Source organism: Microcebus murinus, chromosome 5, assembly GCF_040939455.1.
Source record: "Microcebus murinus isolate Inina chromosome 5, M.murinus_Inina_mat1.0, whole genome shotgun sequence".
Lineage (NCBI taxonomy): Eukaryota > Metazoa > Chordata > Mammalia > Primates > Cheirogaleidae > Microcebus > Microcebus murinus.
This window is the reverse complement of record NC_134108.1, coordinates 47,722,982-47,747,474: the sequence shown is the minus strand read 5'-3', so window position 1 is coordinate 47,747,474 and position 24,493 is coordinate 47,722,982. Positions and strand designations below refer to the sequence as shown.

Genomic DNA, 24,493 nt, shown 5'->3' with positions numbered 1-24,493 from the left:
TCCTTTTCTTAATCACTAGTAAATTATTATATTACTCTGTCATACTATGTTGTATTCACGTCACATAAACACTTTAGGAAATAAGAAGTTAGTTTTGTTCTATGGAAAGTGTCTTTCAATTGTTACTGATCACTGCAAAAGAAAGGTTTTGCTTTATATCTACTGGTACACTAGTAAATATGGAGTGATTATGACATTTGGAGAAACCAACCTAATTATATTCAGATCTCTATCAATACATAAAAGGAATCATTTAGTACCCAGGTTGTTGTAAACACTGCTATAAAGGTGGCAATGAAATCTCATGCTAATAGATGGTTACAATATGGTCATCTAGATTATGCAGAAATATGTGTATGCTAATTTCCAAAATAATCATTGAAATAAAGACACAGAGAGTTGTCATCAAGGAAACCAACAAATCTCTAAGAATATGTCTGTATATAGGCTTGGTTTGAGAAAAAAATCATCCTATGTCATGGAAGTAAAACCCTTTAAAGTTTCAATGCTTTAATGAACAGGCATTCATTTAATGCTGCTTTAGTTTTTTTTTTCTTAGAGATGGGGTCTTGCTATGTTGCCCAGGCTGACTCAAACTCCTGGGCTCAAGCAATCTTTCTGCCTCAGCCTCCTAAGTAGGTGGAACCACAGGCGCACATCACACCACACCAGCTATACTTTAGTCTCTTTGGAAAAAATTACAGATTTATATCACTTGCCTCAATGCATGGCATTCTCCCAGAAAAATTAGCAGATGTATAGCCAAATGTGACATTTGCTATCAGCTTAAGTCCTAGCTGACGTGCATCGAGCATTCGTGACAGGACTCTGTCTTGCTTGTAAGCCTTCATTGACTGCTTCACCATAAATCTAGTCTTCAAAATTTCTTCAAGCATTCTTGGTAGCACACCCTTTCTTACTGAAGGCTATCATAAAGAAAAAAAGAATGTTTAAAATCCCTGAAACATTTTAGATCTAGATACTTAAGAAGGAAGCACAAAGTATAATAATGGCCAACTGTCATGAATTAAAACATGCTAACAATAGACCACAGTACTAGAGGCCATCGATATGAAAATCATCACATTTTATTTCTGTGGAAGAGTATTTTCTCCTGAAAGTTTCCTATAATGTTTATAAATCTAACGGAGTACTACTATGTGAGTTCAGAGACCTCCAGGGAGGAGGATGTCAACTAGTGTATAAATGACCCATACAACAAGTTCAGAGGGAAATTTTGTTTAAAACTTTGATGGAAACCCCCATTCTTTCAAAAAGACACACGGGACTTGTATCACTCATAAACAACCTCAGTTTTTAAAGATCTCATCCTAATGACCCCACACAGTAATCTGCATGGAACTCCATTTATCTACCTTGGAAGAATGATGAGCTGGGTTGACTCTGCTGACATTCAAACCTGTAGTTCCAGGGACTCTAGGTATTTCAAATCTGATGCTTAGACCACTAAGCCATCCCCTCCGGCCTATATTTATTAGCAATCTGGAAGAGGGGATGAATAGTGAGGTGATAAAATTTGTTGATGCCAAAAAAAAAATCATTTGTATTAATCAAGACTAGGGAGAATTTATGAGAACTCCAGTAGGAATGAAAACCACAACACAGTATTAACTTTGATGATGATTCACAGACACGTGCAAGGTAATACATGTCATATCTGACAAATAAGCCTCAGGTATAGGATAATCACACACCTGAATATTAAAAAATTTTATTTTTATTAAACTTTACACATTGGGTCAAAATGTAGATGCAAGTTTTTAAAAAGCTGTTAAGGGGAGATAATATAATAAACTTCTATATATGTGACAATGAGAACATATTCTAACCTCTAATTCATTTGGTGTACATTTTGAAGCAGCCATAATGTTTTAAGACATAATATAAAAGGAACAAGGACCAAATATGTAGAATGTTTGTGATGTGAAAACTGATATTTATGTAGGGACACATTTAGTAAAAATTAAAAAAAAAATCAATTTTCATGTTTCCAAGTAGATCTCACCTACATCAGTCCCTGGAAATACTGCACCCTAAAATTTTCCAAAAAAAAAAAAAATACATCATGAACTTTTTGGCAAAAATTTTCCTCATCTAAATTGCTAATTTTAGTTTAGCATTCCCTCTTACTGGCATAGAATGATGCTACTTTTGCTAAGTACACCAGAATGAATTTGAGGACTGGTGGGGTCCACTCTACCATCTTATGATTCTAGTAGAGACTCATTGCTAAGAAAATAGCAAAGAAAGGAATAAAGATGGCCAACGAGAGGCAATATAATCTTCTCCTAGATCTCTTTTATTTTGTCTTTAATTTATGAAGTTTTCCTCAGTCTCTTTTGAGGGGGGATAAGGGAGAGAAAAAAGGGATCCTATTACTGGTTTGGGCATCCTCTTAAAAATGCTTATAAAAATGCAATCAATAAACATATTAGAGTATCATTAATTTTAAGACAATCTTCATTTAATTTAAAATAATATAGGAGGACAATCAGTAGCATTTATACATTAAAGCAATTTAAATCTTTTTGGTAATATCTTTTGATCACCAAATTATTTAAGTCTGCTAGATTCTAATAGAGGGCAGAAGATGCACTCATACATTTATTTCTTTCAATATTTCAAACTAAAGTTTAACAAATGAAAGATTTTTTAAACCAAAATCAAGCAAAACAAAATAACTGTTTTCTTCCCTAAGTGATTTCTTAGACAATTCTTTTATATCTTTGACTTGCAGAGATAAAATATTCAAGCAAACTTGAAGTTTTTGTTTTCTATTATGAACTGACAATATCTAAACTATTATTAGCTCACCAAAAATTAAGCCACAGTTGATACCTTTCATTACAAGAGAGTATTACCTTGACAAAAGCTACTCCATTGGGGGACACTGTGATATCATGCCTAATTTGGTAAAGTAAATCTGGAGGTACTCTTAGAGAGGTACAGCCAAATTTGAACTCATCATACCTGTTAAGAAAGGAAACATTAAGCAAAACGTTCTCAAATCATAGAAGAGAGATTTTAGGCAATTTTAGGAATCTTTCTAATTCCATTAAAAATTCATTTTCAAACATCTAAACATGAATTCATGTATTCAGTAAAACATCTACTTGCCTCATTACCAAAAAATAGTTCTTCAAATATTCATAATTAAACATTTCTTAAATGGCACTATCCTAAAATTTATGGGTAAAATCTATACCAAAATACCAAATTTCAAGTTAACGTAAAATTAACTTATAAGTTACTTTAAGAAAAATTTAAACCTTAAATAAAAAGATTGTAAATCTTATAAATTTTCCAAATTCCTATTCTTAATAAAAAGACACTATTAACAATATAATTTCCATAGATGCTTTCTATGAAAGAGTGTAGTATATACTAAAACCAACACTTGGTCTCAAATACAGAAAAATTATTATAAAGGAAGACTCTGTATTTCTTACAATTCAAGAAAAATATCTACTCCTTTGAGAATTTAAAATTCTATTCTTATTCAGCTTATAAAATTGAATTTACATGAACAAAACCTAACATTTAATTTAAATTTTTAAAAATCACAGACTATTTCGAAGACAAGAGGAGGTGATAGCTGGAGTTATAAGATCATTATCCTCAAACTGTTCCACTGAAAAGTGATTTACATCAACAATTAAAATAACTTTCATTTTAAAAGAGATCATAGCTACACATGGAGAATGAGATAGTTAGAAGGCTGATCTATTCACAATCCTCTTCATAAGAGTCATCTATCCATAAAGCTGAATTAATTCATGTCAATTATACAATGTCAAGAATACAATGAATGGATTAGCTGGGCTACAGCCCATTCATCTTGCTCATAAGAACAGTGTCAAGGACAAAGATATTCAAAGAAAGTTTGTCTAATTTTAGTAAGGAGTACAAAGTATAACAACATAATTGTAAGTATGAAAAAACCTTACTTTCCCAAGTTTTCCACATGGCCAAGGCAGGTAGAAAAACAGTAGTTGTATGCAATCACAATAGAAGGATAAAGTGACTGGAAATCCAAAACGAGAACAGAGTTGCTATAGAAGCGGGATTCAGGCTCCATAATTAGGGGAACACACTGTGGGGCTCTCATTTGGGATCTTTGCTGAACACTAGGTGTCACAGGAATATAGTTCATTGGTTTAGCAATACGCAACATCATTGATTCCACACGATACTGGAGGCAGGGAGAGAGAGGTGAGGAGAAGAAACACAATTTAAATATAAATATACTGGTCATCTGAATATATGATAATCATCTGGGGTTATTTTGCTTTTCAGAATAAGGCTGCATGACTTTTTCTTACAGTACAATTACATGGTATTAGCTTTTAGGTGCTGACGGGGACATATGTAAATCCTTTTCTTGTAAAAACTACAAAATATATCAAATAACTTATGAGTCCAATTTGGAAAGACAGATACAATTAGCTCTCTTTTTATTTTAAAATATAGCTATACCATAATAAGCAGATATAGGAAAGACAGCTGTATAGTTTGACAATTTCATTTAAAAAGTTGGTAAAAAATCTTTTAGAAATTTGGGAAAATTAGAGAATGGAAAAGCTGTTATAAGCCTTGAGGATAGACAAATGTTATTCAAGTTTTTTAAAGAAAGAGACAAAAGGATTCCAGAAGTAAAAAGTAATCAGCTTATTATTGGTCCCTAGCAAAACAGAATCAAGCAATTACCAACTGTTTATAATAACCACTATTAAGCAGATGGGTTGGGGTATTAGAAAAAGAAGGTACTCACAAGAACCAGCATAAGTTCACTAAAATATTCTCATGGGGTTTTAAGGTATCCTTGCCTTTTATTATAAACCAGGTCAGATAGTTTTTAAAACTTGTGGGTATTAATAAAATAAAAAGCTTATAATCAATAAAATTAAATAAACAAATAGATAATGAAAAAGTAGTTAGAACTCTATTTTGGCTATATTTACTTAGGTAATGAAAATAATTAAAATTAAGGATTTTAAGAGATTAAAGAACCTGAGTGATTTAATATAACATTCCTGATATTGGCACACTGCTTAAAAAACTATAGGCATTCAAATAAATATTTGCTGAATGACTTAATTTTCAGCAAAGCATTTGGCAAAAATCTCTCATATTCTTGGGAAATTATTTAGAAAGATATGAAGTAAATGGTTTCTAAGGTCCCGTTTTTCTTTTCTTTCTCTTTTTCTTTTTTTGAGATAGGGTGTTACTGCCACCCTGGCTAGAGTACAGTGGCGTGATCATAGCTCACTGCAACCTCACATTCCTGGGCTCAAGTGATTCTCCTGCCTCAGCCTCCCTAGTAGCTGGGACTACAAGCATGTGCCACCACCAGGCCTGGTTAATTTTTCTATTTTTTATATAGACTGGGGTCTTGCTCTTGCTAAGACCTAACTCTGGACCTCAAGTGATCTTCCTGCCTTGGCCTCCCAAAGTGCTAGGAATGCAGGCGTGAGCCACTGTGCCCAGCCCCCATTTTTCTTTTTTTTTTTTTAAATTTTTTTTTCTCTTTTGAGACAGAGTCTGGCTCTGTTGCCCAGGCTAGAGTGCTGTGGCATCAGCCTAGCTCACAGCAACCTCAAGCTCCTGGGGCTCAAGCGATCCTTCTGGCTCAGCCTCCCAAGTAGCTGGGACTACAGGCATGTGCCACTGTGCCTGGCTAATTTTTTATATATATTTTTTAGTTGTCCAGATAATTTCTTTCTATTTTTTAGTACAGATGGGGTCTCGCTCTTGCTCAGGCTGGTCTTGAACTCCTGACCTCGAGCAATCCACCCTCCTTGGCCTCCCAGACTGCTAGGATTACGGGCGTAAGCTACTGCGCCAGGCCCCCATTTTTCTTTAACATTAAAAAAAAAAAGTTATAGGCCGGGCGCGGTGGCTCACCCCTGTAATCCTAGCACTTTGGGAGGCCGAGGCGGGCGGATTGCTCAAGGTCAGGAGTTCAAAACCAGCCTGAGCGAGACCCCGTCTCTACCAAAAAAAAAAAAATAGAAATAAATTAATTGACCAACTAAAAATATATATACAAAAAATTAGCCGGGCATGGTGGCGCATGCCTGTAGTCCCAGCTACTCGAAGGCTGAGGCAGTAGGATCGCTGAGCTCCGGAGATTGAGGTTGCTGTGAGCCAGGCTGACGCCATGGCACTCACTCTAGCCTGGGCAACAAAGTGAGACTCTGTCTCAAAAAAAAAAAAAAGTTATATAGCCCACTTATAATGATTTCCAAATCCTTCATTTTTACATTAAAATTATCTATTGGAAGTTGGAAGAAGCCAAAATCAGAAATGTAAAACAAAAGAAAGGTAGACTTTCTTTGTTGCTTCTTCAACAACAAATTGGGACCCTCATACAGCTGTCTTCTGGCAGCGTTTTCTCTAATTTTCCCAAATAAATTTCTAAAAGATTATTTACCAACTTTTTAAATGAAATTGTCAAACTGTACAGCTGCCTGTCCTATATTTGCTTATTATGGTATAGCTCTATTTTAAAATAAAAAGAGAGCTAATTGTATCTGTCTTTCCAAATTTGATGTCTATGGGGCATCTCTAATCGCACTAACAATATCTAGGAATTTAATATCATCCTCAAGGGCATGGACATTTAATTTCTTAATCCCGTGAAAAACTTGGCAGTGGCCAAAAAGTTGGTATAGAAAGAAAATAATAGGTGTCAGAGTGAAATTAAAGCTTTTCCAGAAAATAAAACAACAAGATTTGATTACCAAGCTATTGATTAGTTGGTATCAGATAGAAAGTTTTAAAAATCAAAACACTTCAAACATCTCAAAAGTAAATATATCACTCATATAGAACTTTCAAGTGAGCAAGAAAATTGATTTCCCACCTGTGAACCTCTTGTCAGTACATGTAAAAACTGAATGCCAAAAAGTCTAGCCATTTCACTGGTTTTCCCAATCAGGTCCAGCTGTTCTAACATTTGGAGATTTCCACGGACACGGCTAACATAATGATCAACCATTTTCCATCTGTTAAAAAACAATCCACACTATGAACATCAGGGAAAAATTTGGACATGTGAAACTAGTACTGTTTTCTACCAAACACCTACATATTAAGAGTGAGGTTACTTAAGGAGAAAGTCATGATATAAGTCTTTAAGCAAAGTATGTTGAGGAGTTAAACATTAGAAAATTTCAGGTATTTCAAGGGCATAAAAGCCAATAAAAATACTTAAAATTTAAAATAGGTGTTTAGACTAACGACAATTATTTTCAACATTTTGCTTGATGCTGTTCTGTTCTTATTATAAGAAAATTAACATTTCCTCTTAGATGTCTAATTATTTATCATATTTACAGGTTTTTAAAGAACATGAAAGCTCCGGGTTATCACTGTAAATATAAGACTAAAATACAAAACTGTCTTATCATAAGAAAAAACCCCAGTAATTTGGTGACATTAGAAAAATCAGAAAAACAATTTTATTTTGTTTTTGCTTTTTTTTTTCAAACATGACAAAAAAGGCAAAATGATTTTTATGAGACAATACATGGGATAAACATATATCAAATCCGTATTTTTTGTGAAATACATAAAGGTTTTGTTCTTTGGTTTAAACCTTTAAAAAAATTAACCTTATTCTACCTGTTTTGTTAAGAAAACAAACAAGCAAACAACAAAACCAAAACCCTCACGAAATCCATAAAAAGAATTTTGATTTAATATTGTGTTATGAATTTATATAAGTGACATAAAGGTATATTAAAAAGAATAAAATTTATTCATTTATGGAAATATTAAGGTTCAAATATATTACAACCTTTAATTATATGGCTTTTAGAACAATATAGTCACATATTTGTTTAATAAAAAGTTTAAAAACCTTTTCCTTTGCTACATGACTAATGCATATAGAAAAATAGAAAATAAACATGAAGGAAGAAAAAAATCACCCTATAATCAAAAAGATAGATAATAACAAGTGTTAGCAAGAACGTAGACAAACTGGGACCCTCATACACTGCTAATGAGAATGTAAAATAGTGCAGTTGTTTGGAAAAGTTTGGCAGTTCCTCAAATTGTTAAACACAGAGTTACTATAAAATCCACCAAAAATTCTACCATCGGTATATATCCAAGAGGAATGAAAACAGATGTCTACACAAAAACTTGTATACGAATGTTCACTACAGCATTAATCATAATAGCCAAAAATATGGAAACAACTTAAATCTCTATCAACTGATGAAGGAATAAAATAAATGTGGTATATATCCACACAACAGAATATTCAGCAATAAAAGAAAATGAAGTACTGAGCCATGCTATAACATAGATAAACCTGTACAACATTATGCTAAAAGCAGCCAGTCACAGAAGATTACATATTGTATGATTCTGTTTATATGAAATGTCCAGAATAGGCCACTAATCTAGTGGTTGCCTAAGGCAGGGGGCTAGGATTGGAGGAGTCTGAGGGGGTGATAGGAGGGATGGAAGGCTGAAGGGTGATGGCTAAAGGATGCAGGATTTATTTTGGGGGTAATTAAAATATTCTACAAAGTAAACAAATACTGTTTCATAACTTACATTTTTAACAATATATTGTGACTATTTCCCCATATTTATTTATTTTTGTAGCTATCAAGTATACTATTATATAATTATAATTTATTCCATCAAAACCCTGTGATTGAATATCCTTTTTTTCTTTTAAGAGAGTAGGTCTCACTCTATCACCTAGGGTAGAATGCAGTGGCATAATCACAGTTCACTATAACCTGGAACCCCTGGACTCAAGTGGTTCTCCCTCCTCAGTCTCTGGAACAGCTGGGAATACAGGTATGCACCACAACTACTGGCTAATTAAAAAAATTTTTTGTAGAGATAGGGACTTGCTATGTTGCCCAGGCTGGTCTCAGAGTTTCTCCCACCTCAGCGTCCCACAGTGCTGGGATTATAGGCATGAACCACTGAGTTTGGGCTTGAATATCTTTTATTACTATAAGCAATGATGTGATAAACGTGTTTATAGCTAAGCCTTTGTACAGATGCTTAAATATTTCCTTAACATAAACTCCTAGATTTGGTTAAAGTTTTCAATATGTAACAGCACACTGCTTTCCAGAAAGGTTTTAATAATTTACATTTTTACTAGTGGTGATAAAGTGCTTGTTTTCTTGTATCTTTGTCAACAATGAGGATTATAATTTTTTAAGTTATTACTAGTGTGACTGGTAAAAAATGTCATCATATTTTAACCTGCATTTTTTGTTTGAGATCATTAACATAACCCCCTCAACACTACAAATTTGCCAAATATAAATCTGAGATAATCCATTATATGTAGATCAGATCAGTCCCCTTAAAGTACTATAGTATCTAATTCTCTATCCTAAAAAGAAGATATACTAATTAATTAATACTTGTTGAGAGCCTTCTGTGTGCCAAAGATTTTATATGCACTATCTTGTTTAATTCTTACTTCACTTCATGAGGTGGAATAATATTAACATCCTATATTAGAGATAGGGAAATTGAAGATTACTGTGAGGTTAATTTGTCCATGGTTACAAACCTACTATACCAGAACCTAAGCTTCTGGCTAAATAAATTACAACAAATAGATTAAGCTGTGACAACATGATCAAAAGAAAACAAGATTACACGTTATAAATGAGTTAACTGTCTTACTAGATTTCTAGTATTACAGCAAATTATTCATTTCTTTGCTAACAAAGAAGTAAGACCCACTGCTTATTCATTGACATATTAATGTATTCCTCCTTACTGACTGGTAACCAAGTAATATAAATAAATTAAATGCATTTTATCTTTCATAACTAAAAGTTTAACAAAGGACATTTTATAGTTTGTATAATTTATCTAGTGGACAATAACTGCTGTTTTCTGATCTAGATCTACTCACATATAGGCATGAATATAAAAAATACTCTGAGTGGCTGATGTTTTTTTAAAGTATTTACAAAGTGGCCTTTTTAAATTAAAAAAGTAATCTTTCTGAAATATGATCTCCTTTATTCCTACTTTCTAGTCCTATCTGGCTAACTATGTCTTATAAAAAGAGAATGTGTAATTGTGGTCTTTTAAAAAATAACATGACGAAACTGACTTTTGTTAGTTTTTTTTTTTTAATTGTTAAAGAATCATGCCATACTCATAACACTTTGTCAAACACAAGGGTAATAAGCAAACACAAGTTTTGACTTGGAGCACAGGAAGGGAAATATAAAGCATGAGCTATTCAGGACAGGCCTGGAGTGCTGAAACGGGAGAACTTTAGAGTATCCTGAGGCACAAGGTACTTTTAGAGATAGGTCATCTGGGGTGAAGGTGACAAAAAAAGGAGATAGCAAAATTCCAAATACAAAACTCATTTATTCTAATTTTTTGCTGTGGATTGGCAAAAAAATCCCAAATGGAGAAATATCCCAAAATGGAGAAAAAAATTTCTTGTATTATCCTCTTCAGGTATACAATCCTCTGCTTCCAGGACATAGCTCCTACCTCCGAAACTGGAATAGTATTTATTACTATTCTTTGGATGACAGATGAAATCAGGCTGGTATTATAAGTTTTCTAGATCAGTAGTGTTAGAGATTAGGAAAGGTTTTATAGGAATCTAGTCATAATACATAAAGCACTGTTTTATAGAAAAATGTGTTCTAAGCCCCAAATGATAAAATTTTGGGAATACTGCTCATTTATATAAACTAGGGGCTTCCAGGAGTCCAAAATCTGGATTTAAAAAAAAAAAAAGGAAAAAAAATTAATTAGGTTGCCCTTGTCCTTACAAACAGATTTAACACAAGAAATCCTTGACTAGCAAGTTCTTCTCATTCCGTCTATTTATAAAAAATATATATTTCCTTAAAACACTGTAGAAAAGCAAATACAAATCAAAAAGGGTCCTTAAAAAAGTAAGTCATGCTTTCTTGGTAAGAATTTGCTTAAATTTAAGTGGCAAAACCAGAATTACTTATTATCCTAGATAATACCTAATTGGATGCAGTAAAACATACATTTAGAGGATTCTAGGGCTTATAAACAAACCTCTGAATATAGTTTTCAATGTTAAGTTTATTATCAATTTGTTTTATTTATTGATATTCTCCTAAGCTTTTATTTCTGTAAAGACTTTGATCATAAGCTCAGTGCAGTCAGTGATTTCAGTTCATTTCTCTGAGAGTTCTCAAGAAGGACTGGCAGATGAGGTGACGTGCTCAGAAAGCAGTTTCCTCAAATATTATCAAATTGTTTTTAAAACTATACTTTTTCCATCCTAATTACCACACAGCTTTACAACTCAATAAGCAAAGATTCACTCATTTAAAAATCTGACATTAACTTCAGGACTTTGTTCTTTATACAGCTCTTTCCTCAGCTTATTACTATTATTTTACCTTTAACTTAAAGAAAAGTTGAGGCAAGAACTTTCACTTTTGGCTATAGTGGAGTTATTGGTAATGGACTAGGCCTCCTACCTGGATAAAAGAGGTAAGGTAATTGTTTTTGGGCTGCTCCTTGAGAGAAGGGAAACTGATGAGATGAATCCCAGGCTCAGTGTGGAGACAATTTTCTAGACATAGTACAGTACTCTACAGTCTTAGCAGAGCATAGATGTCACACTAAGTTAAAGAGGAAGAGATTACAGTTCAGATAGCTCACAGCTAGAATCTATGGGACAGGGAACCAGAGCTAATGGATCTGTGCAATTGGCAGGAGTTTGGGCATCAGAATGGGTGGGATTCCTGTGAATGCTTAGTCCAGGGCTATGTTGAAAATGAGCAGGATGAAACTACATTAAGGCTTATTAGAGAGCAGATGCTTGGGGGTTGAGTTTGGGCAGAACTGGTCAGATTGTGTTGGGATTGGAGGCTTAGCAATTCCAGAGTGAAGTGACCTCATTAACCCCTTGTTAACAATCTTGGCATCCAGCTGAGAGCCCAGAAAAACCATGCCTTACTTAAAAGGCCTCTGCCCTACAGTAAGGCCTACTGTAGACAAAACTTAAAACCAAGTGCTGATAATATGAACAGGGGAAAAAGTTTGGTGATTGAGTCCTATCAAGTTCGAGGGGCTTAGGAAACACCTTGGGCCTGGTGTACTTTCTGTACCAACCATAGGTTTTGAACTAAGAAACAAGCAACAGCCATGTATCACTGGGGAAAGGGTAGGAAACTTTGCTGTTAAAGATCCTAGGTAAAGGAACACTTCTGCTGAGGAAGTAGAAGAAAAAGCCATCTGCCCTGGGGGAAGGTCATGAAACTGCTTGGGCCCAGGACCTGGCAGTGGTATAAAGCAGAGGCCTATTGCCACTATAGGAAGACCAGGAATGCTGAACAAGCCTCATCTCTGAGCCCCAGAAGAATAGGAATATGCAAAGACAGAGGCCAGACCGGGAAAATTCTCCCTGCCTCCACTATAAATCTAGCAACAGCAAATGGTCATTAAACCTGTTAATAATTCTGAAAAACAAATGAATTGTATACACTAGAAAAATGAGAATGGCTGTTGACTTCTCATCAGAAACAACACAGGCTAGAAGAAAAGGGAACAAAATCTTTAGAGTGGCAAAAGAAAAAACAAAACAAAACCAAATCTCAACTCTAGAATGAGACAGTGAAAATATCATTCACAAAATAAGGACAAAATAAGGATATTTTCAGATAAACAAGGGCTGAGAGAATTTTTGCCAGTATACTAGAAATAGAAAAATTGCCAAAGAAAACAGATTGATAGTTTCTTAAAATGTTAGCACACACTAGCCATGTGACCCAGCAATTCCACTCCTAAGAGAAGTGAAAATGTATGCTCATACAAATCTTTATTACAGTGTTATTCATAATTGCCTCAAACTAGGAACAACCAAAATTTCCATCACCAGTGAATAGGTAAGTTGTGGTATATTCATATAACTGAATACTATTTAATAATAAAAGTGAACAAACTACTGGTTTATGCAACATGGTTAAATCTCAAAAAACATTATGCTGAGTTTCTTCAAAGAAGACAGACACAAAGGAGTAAATTATGAATATATCCGTTTATATGAAGTTCTAGAACTGGCAAAACTAATTTACAGTAATATTATAGAAATGCAATTATTATAGTACTTACCTTGATGATTAGGGCATAGGTAGGTTGACTGCAAAGCTGTACAAGGGAATTTTCTGGGTGTTAGATATGTCCTTTATTTTAGCTGAGGTAGTGGTTACAGGGTGAATGCATTTTCCAAAGTCATCGAACAGTAAACCTTATGTGTGTATATTTTATTGAATAAAAATTATACCTCAATAATGTTGATTTTTAGGAGATATTATCCTCTTCAGAATTATAAAATATTACCTGTATAGATCTGTCTTGTTATCAAACCAATCTGACAAGACCCGAAAGGTAAAGAGGGGAAAACGCTGATGAAGAATGTGAAAGCCCACATTTTCAAAGGTGTAGTTAGTTAGAGCCACCTAAAAAGAAAAAAAGAAAAGGGGGCAAGACACCATTATAATAATTATTTATGTGGCATTTTTGGTTCTAAAATATCCCAGTATCACTCTAAACTTTTCATAGTAGATTTGAAAGCTTCTTGTAAAAATGATTTGTGTTCCAAACTATGTATAGCCTACTGGACAGAAATATTCATAACAAATTAATATATAACTGGAAAAAAACAGACTTGATGAGCTTCAACTTCATCATGTAATATTTATTTTAAGAGATCCCAGATCTGATCGCTTTTTAAAATACTCTATGCTAACACAAATAGTGATAGAAGCACTGTTAAGCAAGTTAATTTTTGTTCTTTCCATACTTACTTTTTGGTTCTTGATGACATGATGATTAATGAAATTCCACAGTTTCGAGGATGAGTTATCTAGTTAAAGGCAGGCATTCATCCTCTTTCCAAGAATTACATTAGTTACTAGCACCCAATACACAGGCATTATAGAGTCCCTTAATTTGATTCCGAAAGCAAAAGATTCAAATGACAGAAATGTCTCCCCATCTTCAGAATATGTAGGTAAAAGCTATGTTAATGGAAAAATAATACTGAAAAAGGGCCCAAGTTAATAAAATGTACTTCTAGCTAGATGATCTCTCAGAAATAACTACAAGACAAAAGCAATCTAGACAATGGCAGGTATTCCAATGCAAAACAGAAATTAAGGAACCAGCAGACCCCATTCTTAGGGGACTTAGGTCACCTTGAGATTCTGAGGAATAGTTCAAAAAGCACTTCACGTTTGTATATTATAATTTTTTTCTTTTTCACTCTACAATCCAGGGAGTACAAAATGGGGATTGAATGTTAATCTTATCTCATTGCAGTGACCCAAACTGGCCTTAATTTATATACAATTTCTGTCAGTCTCTAGAATAGCACCAGAATGTAGCATACTTCATAGCATGTAAGTACTTACACACACATGCATGCAGACACGCCTTTCATAGATTGTGAAAAGGCAACAGGATGAGGTAAAAAGCCTATCTGATTAGATGAAGAAGGATTTAAAATCACTAATAACAGCAGGATGAAGACCTACATTGAAAGCAGTAAACAGCAGAACAGTTCTACTAAAAATCAAGTTAGTAATCAATTGAGAGAGTAAACCTAAATGTCTCTCTCAGAATGCAGATAAAAGAGGACAAAAAGATGAAAATGATAAGAGGGAAGATATGGGGAAAAGAGAATAGAGAATTAACACATAGATAAATTGGTAATGGAATGCCTAACACAAAAGATAGAAGCAATAATCAAAAATATAATTCACTGGACCTTAGATTTCTCCTCCGCAGTTCTAAATTCCAGAAGTGAATGCACCATACCTATTTAAAATTTTAGACTATTGTTAGCCCCATATTTTATATGTAAGTGTAATAATGATGTAGGAAGAAAACAAAGCTACTCCTTGATTTCTTTTTTCCCAATGATTTTGTCCTCTAGCCCATCTTAGCCACCCATTCCCATGATCATACCCCAGGATCTATTATTACCAATAATCATACCCTCCATAATCTCATGCATCCCATTCTCAGACCAACATCTCCTGTCCTTCTAGCTTACTTCCTTTGGTACTTTAACCTTTCTTTGCTCCTTATTGAGTTTAAATTCCATAGTCAATTACGGTAATTACTAACCTTGCACATACTCTTCATTTCTTTGTCCCTTTCCTGCTGTCTTTTTTTCTTTTCTTTTTTTTTTTTTTGAGACAGAGTCTTGCTCAGTTGCCTGGGCTAGAGTGCTGTGGCGTCAGCCTAGCTCACACAACCTCAAACTCCTGAGCTCAAGCAATCCTTCTGCTTCAGCCTCCTGAGTAGCTGGGACTACAGGTGTACACCATGCCTAGCTAATTTTTTCTATTTTTAGTTGCCTAATTTTTTCTCTATTTTTAGTAGAGATTGGGTCTCACTCTTGCTCAGGCTGGTCTTGAACTCCTGACCTTAAGTGATCTTCCCGCCTCAGCCTCCTAGAGTGCTAGGATTACAGGTGTGAGCCACTGCGCCTGGCCCTGGCCCGTGCTGCTTTTTTTAAACCAGAGCCATGACTCTTTGCTTGTGAGCTGTGGTCAAATCTAACCCACTGTTACTGTACACCTGCCTGTGTGAATTTGAACATAGTTGGCAGATATCACTTTAATTTCCTGATGCAAATCTCAAATGGGCTCTTAATGTCAGTGTTTATACTATATTTTCTTAACTATTCACTCTCAAAATCTCCTAAATAACTATTCTACATTCTTCCTTCCTCAAACCCCAAAGCGTCTCCACAATTGTCTCTCAGCTGACAGCAGTGATTCCTAGTTTACTGAGCAAACTGAAACAATCACAAGAGAATTTCCACGGATTCTCATTGCCACATATGCCCACTTATCAACACCACAGCTATATATTTTGCCTCCTACCTATTAACAACAGAGGAACCAGCTATACTCACAGCTTATCTAAACCCAGGCCCCCCCCCATTAGTAGACTAGAGATGTCACTCAATAAACATTTCCTGAAATAAGAATTAAGTCTGTTTACAGTCTACTTGGCAAACTCTTGAAAGGCCTAGATTAAGTATAATAATAAGATATATATTATATATAATAAATAATAAGATATCCAAAAGGCCTCCAAGTATAATTTTCTGGGGGAGAGTCATTTATTCTCATTTAAGTAGTCAACAAATATAAATAAGCATTACTAAAATTTAAGAGACATTGTGTTTGTCACTCAGGATTCAAAGTCCAGAGGAAACAGCAGGAATTCTATGTTCAAAGTAAAGTAGGCTAAAGAAAACTAGTACCTGTATATTAAAAAACAAATTTTTAAAAATAGGTAAATTAGGCCGGGCGCTGTGGCTCACGCCTGTAATCCTAGCTCTTGGGAGGCCGAGGCGGGCGGATTGCTCAAGGTCAGGAGTTCAAAACCAGCCTGAGCAAGAGCGAGACCCCGTCTCTACTATAAATAGAAAGAAATTAATTGGCCAACTGATATATATATAAAAAAAAAATTAGCCGGGCATGGTGGCGCATGCCTGTAGTCCCAGCTACCCGGGAGGCTGAGGCAGAAGGATCACTGGAGCCCAGGAGTTTGAGGTTGCTGTGAGCTAGGCTGACGCCACGGCACTCACTCTAGCCTGGGCAACAAAGCGAGACTCTGTCTCAAAAAAAAAAAAAAAAAAAAAAAATAGGTAAATTATCCAACTCTTAACTTCCTCACATTTATAAATAAAGATAAGAGACAATACATGCTCAGCCTAGAATGAAGAGAAAATCTTTGGCCCTAAATTTTCAGTGTGGAATAGAGAAGGCCTAAACTTTGAAAAAATATTTACTCTCTAATATATCATTTCAAGCTAGTGGATTTGCTACTGCTGCCTTTTGGAAATTCAGAGATGAAAAACCCCCTGAGATCAAGATTCAGTAATTTATTTTTTGTGTTTATATTCTTAATTTATGTATTCATCTCAAGTAATATCATACTGTTATTTGAAATATATAATAAAAACAGACACACCAAATACACCACAATCTCTGTACCTTCCATATCCTATGCTGCACTGCTAGGAATTATTTTGAAGTCATTGAAGACTCTTGTGTTCTTATAATATTTTAAGAATACACAGGATAAAATTATCTTCAAATATTGTACATTTTCAAATGAGATGAAATGTGAGTATTTCAGAACTTCAGGCTCAGGGTACAGAGAAGAAATATAAAGAACATATTTCCTTATGTGATACAATTACCATGCAATAGTACCCAAAAGAATTGCACAGGCATACATGAAAAGTCAATGTTTATATAAATCCAGAAAAGCCAGAAAGTTCATAGTGAATAATGAGTATATGATATAAAGTGTATAATGAGAAAGTAGTTGCAAAGAGTAAAAACAACTGACAAATGAACTCTCTTCTAAATATAAACATTTTAGCTAAATTATCCAAAGTCCAAATCTAAGAACAGACCAATTTACAGTGGTATCTTTTCACATTTCTGTAAGAGAAATCAGGTAACTGTAAGGAAGTCAATATTATCTAGGAAAATCCCATCTTACATTTTTTTTATGTGAAATAATTTTATTTCTCTAAGTGATTACAAATTACTGGGGTAGTTTGTTGAAATTACTCTATCAAAAATCCCTATTTGGGCCCCTAAAGTCTCAACTACTTCCAAGTATTGTCTCTCCAATTTATCTGATTAATCTGACACAATATAATATTAATATCCTTGAGAAGTTTGAGAAGCTCCTTCTTATATCTAGACTAAATTTTTCTTACTTTAATAAATCAACAAGGCCAAACTGAATTTATCTGGCCTTATATCCAAAATGATTTAAGTGCAAAAAATGATGAAATTATATAATATTCAATACATATATCAGAGTATTTTATTATTGCTATAGACTATTCTAGCTATTGCTACCTTAGACACTAATAGAAAAAAATTAAAATTCATTGATAACATTTAAGTCTAATACCTCTGTAGCTTTGCATTTTTACTATTTTGTAACTCTACTTAAGTATAAGTAGTTCACAAAAAAGCATAAATTACTCAGTAAGTCATACTAATACTCTCAATTTTTTCTTTTTTTTACAGTAAACATTGTCTGACAATACAATGATTAAATCATTATATTGATCTAATCTCTTATTTCCAAACAAAATTTTAGATAAAGTACCTTACCTCATTTCTCATGATCCTCCAAAGATTCAGTGTAATTCGGCCAACAATATTTATCTCACTCATTGTATCTGATCCATACTCATCTCTTTCAGCTGCAAATCTGTTCTCAATTTTGTCATCTATAGAAATGAATAGAGATTGTATCAGGGCTCACAGACAACAAATTTTCAATCAAATTACGCCAAAGAAAATGAGAATAATAAAAATTAAAGAAGATTAAAAGTGAAATGTAATTCAGTCTATTTTATATTAGACTTAGAGAATAATCATTATTTTGACTACAAAAAATTTTTTCTTAAATTATGAAAATTTTATAAAATAAATACACCTGAAATCTCTCCTTCCCTCTGTGTGTGTGTGTGTCTATATATATTTAAGTAATAAACCCTATTTCCTATTTCTTTAAATGTGGTAATTTCTTTTTTTTTTTTTTCCCAAGAAATGGGGGTCTCATTATGTTGTCTGGGCTGGGGTACAGTGGCTATCCACAGGCATGATCATGGTGCACTGCAGCCTGGAACTCCTAGGCTGAACTGATCCTCCCACTGTGCCTTCCAGAGTAGCTGGAGCTACAGGTACATGGCATTGTGCCTGGTCCGGTGCTATTTTTATTAACACCTAATGCCATAACATTTCTTTGATATTAGGATGAAAAAGCTCCAGTGTTAAACTGGTCATTTCTTGGAAAAATTGGTAGAGTTTTTAAACTAAATAATTCCCTGAAAACTTATTGACAGCCATTAATGATGTTCACATTCAGGATGAAATTCTCTTAACTACATATAGAGAATTAGATGAAGAGTTCCTCGTGTCAAATCGACTTGTGAGTCTAATTTCTTAGGAGTTGATTTTACCTGAAATAGAAATTAAAACGTGTTTCTCAACTACATAAAACTAGGTATATGTGAATGTTTATGATTAGAAGCTCTAGAATAATAAAAATATTTACTATACACTGAATGACTATATGTTCTAGGAACTTTATTTCTTTAATACAACCATTCTTTGAAGTTTAGTATAATTTTCATTTTGTATTACAGAAAATCCTACTCAGAAATGTTATAAATTACCCCAGGTCATACAGTAAGAGAACTATTATTCTAAACCTGGATATTTTACTCCAAAGAACTTGGTGTAAACTCTCCCACCTCTCTTTCTTTTTTAAAGAGATAATGTTTAAAAGTTAATTTTTTTTCCATTTACCAAATACATATAATGTTTATGTCACAATTGCCCTATGAGATAAATTCTATTACTATCCCTGTTTTACAGATGAATAAACTGAGGCAAGGATAGGTTAAGTAACTTGCTTGACATCATATAGCTAGATAGTGGCACAGACACGATTTGAACCCAGGGAGTCTTTCTCCAGAATCTGTGCTTTTTACCGCCACTATACTGCCTCCCTAACCATATCCTTTCTATTGTACCACGGTGCCTCATAAGTTTTCATTCACTCTTCTGATCCAGAGTCATATGTCTTACCTGTTACAACTAATTAATAAATGCACCTGAACACTAGTGATGCCTCTACTGAATATTCAAAAACCTATCCCAAAAGAGATGTTGGAAAAATTGAGATACACCACTGTTCCTATCACGTGAAGGACCCTGAAGCTACAAAAACTCATGTAATGAAAAACCAAATTTGGTTAAAGTACCTGTGTCTTTTTATTCCAACTTTTTGTAAAGCTCAAAATATTTACTGTCCTTGAATCTTCCATATTCAACCCTTCCCTTTAAATTTATCAACACTTAAGACATTTTATTGAAGTTATAACTTCTCCCAGATAGTCTCTTGATTAATTTTATCAATTTTATATTTGGTCTTTCTGCCTCTAAAAGTATAAGTTACTTTGTTCTAGTTGGACTTGTGGGGAGACTTTGAAACAAGTTTATTAAAAATCCTGTGGTTATAGAGAAAACATAATTTTAAAAGTGAATTATAAACTCTAAGTAAATTTGATATGAATAGTATTACTCCTATTTTCAATTAGAATCAAATTTTGGGGAATAGCCTTCAAAATTCATGCAATTTTTTAGCTTGATGCCCAAATAAAAATCAAGGATTAGTTAACTATTAGTATTCCATAACCTATCCTGTGCTTCTTCATCAATCAAATGGATAAAAAATAGAATCAAATAGAATAAAATTATGGTACATCAAGTCAAAGAAATGTTATGTACCTTCATAATGATTATGAAGATTATCTCATAATACAGAAAAATATGTGATAAGGTGCCGGATAAAGGAAGTAAAATAGAAATGGAATATATGATATGGTTATTAAAAAGATACCTATATGAAAAAAAGATTGAAATTTTAAAACTCAATAAATATCCTAATAGTATATATAGCAGGGAGATTACTTTGCACTGTAGTTGAACCACAGAACATTCACAATACTACATACCTGGCACCCGAGAGATCATCTGACTTAAGTTAACACTTAAAGTAGCAGCCCTTTGTAAGAGATAGCCCCAGGAATGCATCTGAATCTCATATCCTAGTAGAATATCAGGATCATACCTAAAGAAGGAATAAAAAATTTAAACAAGTACCAAACATCTGAACCTTTAACCAGAGGAATTGTTTCTTCATGACACAAAGTACAAAAATAAAAATCTATATTCTATAATGGTTTTCAGATGGAGAATGGGTGATACAGTAGTACCTATATACCTATAGAATTTTTACACAGGAAGGGATAGGTGGCTAGAATACTTGATTTTTAAAAACATTTTTAAAAAATTTTTTGAGAAAGGGTCTTGCTCTGTTGCCTGGGCTTTAGTGCAGTAGCATCATCATAGCGCACTGCAGTCTCAAACTCCTGGGGTCAAGCCATCCTCTTGCCTCAGCCTCCTGAGTACTTGGGAATATAGGTGCATGCCACCATGCCTGGCCAATTTTTCCTTTTTTTATTGTAGAGACAAGTTCCCGCTGTTTCCCAGGCTGGTCTCAAACTCCCGGGCTCAAGAGATACTCCCACCTTCACCTCCCAAAGTGCTGGGATTACAAGGTGTGAGCTACTGCACCTGGCCAGAATATCTGATTTGAAACTACTTTTGTAATGTGGGTGTAGTTTTTACTTAGACTGTGTATTTGTTTGATATGACTTGAGAAAAAAATTGATGGAAATTGGGTGGGAGCCAAGCCATTACCAGAGAAATGGGTATGGGAAGATGAAGTGTGAGGGCACGTGTGGGTCTTTGAAAAAGATCTCCCAGGTCATTCTATTGCCACTTCTGTGGCAATCTGTCACAATGTCTATAATCTTCAGTATAGATTACCTTTCTAATCTATACTGTCCTTAAACAGTTTTAATACTGAGAAAGGAAATGATAATACCTTCCTTTTCTCATTTAATTTTAGTAATGGTTTGGTCCTCACATTAAATAAGGTCTAAGTAATGATAAGTTTGTCCTCTAAACTTAAAAGGAAGGTGATTTGGCTTAATGGAAGAATGAAATATTAGCAGAGGTGAGATTAATGTAGGCAGTTTAGGAGAAAAATGTGCTCATTGTGGTCAAAGAGTTGCACTGGCAAAACTGAACTGACAATCTGCATCCAACTCAGAAGGAGCCTCTTTGTGGCTCTTCTCAGAACCTCTATGTTGTAACCACCATGGAGGAATGTTTGGTTATAGTATAAAAGAAAATAAACATTAAGATTCACTTCAAAGGGAAAACTGTAAGGGGAAGAGAGGAACTGATTATAGTCATAAGTTTTGAGAGCAAAACTACAGATGCTCTATCAATTAGAAGCTCCGAATTACTCTGATTATTGCACTCTTTATAAAACCCCAAAGGCAGAATGAAATACCACAAAATTTAAAAAGTTGGGTTTTACATAAGTACTCATGAAGTCACTCTGAATTGTGGAAAATTATGCAGCCTGTCCAAATTATATCACTTAAAACCCTAAGCCTCAGCTAAGTTCTACAGTAATGGATTACACTGATTTACTGATATAACCTATCTATGGCTATTCTACAAGTCTATGGTATAACAATGGATCATGAGCAGATCATGAAATCTACTTTTAGAACTGACATACTAATATCTTATACTTCCACAGCTACTTTCTTTCTTTTTTTGAGACAGAGTCTCACTTTGTTGCCCAGGCAAGAGTGAGTGCCATGGCGTCAGCCTAGCTCATAGCAACCTCAAACTCCTGGACTCAAGCAATCCTGCTGCCTCAGTCTCCCAAGTAGCTGGGACTACAGGCATGCGCCACGATGCCTGGCTAATTTTTTCTCTATATATTAGTTGGCCAATTAATTTCTTTCTATTTATAGTAGAGACGGGGTCTTGCTCTTGCTCAGGCTGGTTTCGAACTCCTGACCTCGAGCAATCCGCCTGCTTTGGCTTCCCAGAGTGCTAGGATTACAGGCGTGAGCCACCGCACTCAGCGATAGCTACTTTCTTAAAATAAGAGTTGAAAGACTTCAGTTTTTACTTAGTCAATAAAAATTAGAATGTCACAAGAATGTTTTCTGATTTTTAATCCTGGAGTATTTAAGTGGCTGATGTCAAAAGAACTGGGTTCAAACTTCTGTGACAGCATCCTTTTTATTTTTCTTATTCTCTAAAGGCCCTATGAAAATACATTCTGTAATATAAATTTTAATACCTGGTGAATTGCTCATGACCCATTGTTTCACCACAGACCTGCAGAGTAGACTTCAAACTTGTTAGGAGAAAAAGATAACAGACATATTATCCATGTGTTTTTCTCTACATGAATAGGGTTGCAATTTCTAAGAAAATGGTTTAATTTAATAAATGCTTATTAAATTAACAGAACAGCCAAATGCATCTCTTCATTAACCTATAAAAAAGCGTCTTCTTGGGAGAGAGTGACACAGGGCTGGTAATTCTGGAACAAAGATTGGCATTGTGGCATGAGCAAGGAGAAGCAAGAGAAAGCAAGGTAATGAGCAACAATGAGGTAAAAATGCAGAAAGGAAGTTCAGAATGGTCTCAGGGCATTCAAAGGAACAGAAGTATCCCAACACCCTCTTGCTTAGCCTTCCAACATAACACTCAAAACCTTACCACATCTTTGTTGATACCAACTTCATCTTTTCCAATAAAGTTAAACTCTTAGAGTGAAGGTGGACTATCTACTTGTCTAGTACATCTCCCTTTAAAACTATCTAACAGCTAAATTGGAGAAACTGGGGCAGAATTATCAAGTGGCTCTAAGGATCTTCAGGAATCAGAGATCTGACAGATTCCCACACTCACACAAAAGAACACACACACTTGACTGCTTAGGTGCTCAGTGACTCAACAGGCATTATAATGTGGCTATCGTTGACCTTGATCTTAAAAGAATTTGGAAGATTCCTGGAGCTGCTATGACATATATTTCTAAACACAGTTACAACATGAAGAGGATTCCAGATAATTACAGAGCCCTCCTGTTACAACTTTATTCATTCATTCATTTGATGTCAGATGGGTAATATGCCAATATCATAACAAGGTTTGAGGCAGGCACATCTCACACGAGTGTGAAAACCCAATCATCATGCTTATGAACTACAAAATAATCTTTTATAATTTTTAAGAAGATAATTCTTCTAATTTCTTCATCTGAATCTTTCTCATTCAGGCAACATCTTGTTATAGCAAGAATTATTATTCTAGTCAGCTATCTGTTCTGTTGTAGCAACTGAGTTGCATAAGTATACTAATTTTTTGATAATGTTTTGAAAATAATTTGTCTCAGTAAAAATGCTGTCTATTTTTACAAACTGCTACTGCTCAGAAATGACTGCTAAAAAAAAACAACAAAAAGTTACCTTGTGCTTCTCTTAATAGATTTATTTCACAGATTTTGTTTCTTTAGAAGAATTATATAGCTGTTTCAATATTTTTCAGATATATTACATATATTTATTTTTTGACCTGGAGGCCATTTACTCTTGAGACTCTTAAGAGCACATAAAACAAACATCTGTTTCAAGTTCAAAAGCCAAAGGATTCCATGTTTCTTCTGTGAAAGTACTTCGTGACAATAACAAGGTCTTGATGACTTGTTCTCCAATTTCAAGGGAGTTTTATTCACTCTATCAGGTGTCTTACAGTTACAGAACGAACAAAGTTGGATAGAAGGGATTAGTGGTCAGGAAAAAACAAAACTGTGGATAAGATGGAAGCAGCAGAAACAGGAAAATGGTTTTATTTGCTTAGGTAGAATATTTTAAATAACCTACTAGCATCTATACAGATGAGAGATTAGGATACTCTAAGGTACTAACAATGGGCATGGAGGGGAAGGAATGATCTTG

At 34.3% G+C, this 24,493-nt stretch overlaps 1 protein-coding gene and 1 non-coding gene across 5 annotated transcripts in view; both read right to left on the bottom strand.

Annotated features, from left to right (window-relative positions):
* REV3L (REV3 like, DNA directed polymerase zeta catalytic subunit) overlaps nucleotides 1–24,493 on the bottom strand; it is a 174,819-nt gene that overhangs the window by 25,678 nt on the left and 124,648 nt on the right. For all 4 annotated transcript variants that reach the window (XM_012753067.2, XM_012753064.2, XM_012753062.3 and 1 more), the window contains 7 exons: nucleotides 20,609–20,724; nucleotides 18,195–18,313; nucleotides 13,372–13,490; nucleotides 6,887–7,028; nucleotides 3,969–4,213; nucleotides 2,883–2,991; nucleotides 720–926 (listed from right to left, as the gene is read on the bottom strand). In XM_012753067.2, the coding sequence (XP_012608521.1) occupies nucleotides 720–926; nucleotides 2,883–2,991; nucleotides 3,969–4,213; nucleotides 6,887–7,028; nucleotides 13,372–13,490; nucleotides 18,195–18,313; nucleotides 20,609–20,724 (1,057 nt within the window). The remainder of the gene's footprint in view (nucleotides 1–719; nucleotides 927–2,882; nucleotides 2,992–3,968; nucleotides 4,214–6,886; nucleotides 7,029–13,371; nucleotides 13,491–18,194; nucleotides 18,314–20,608; nucleotides 20,725–24,493) is intronic.
* Nucleotides 23,652–23,753, bottom strand: LOC142871318 (small nucleolar RNA U13). Its single transcript, XR_012919568.1, has one exon. It is a non-coding gene; the product is annotated as a small nucleolar RNA U13 (small nucleolar RNA).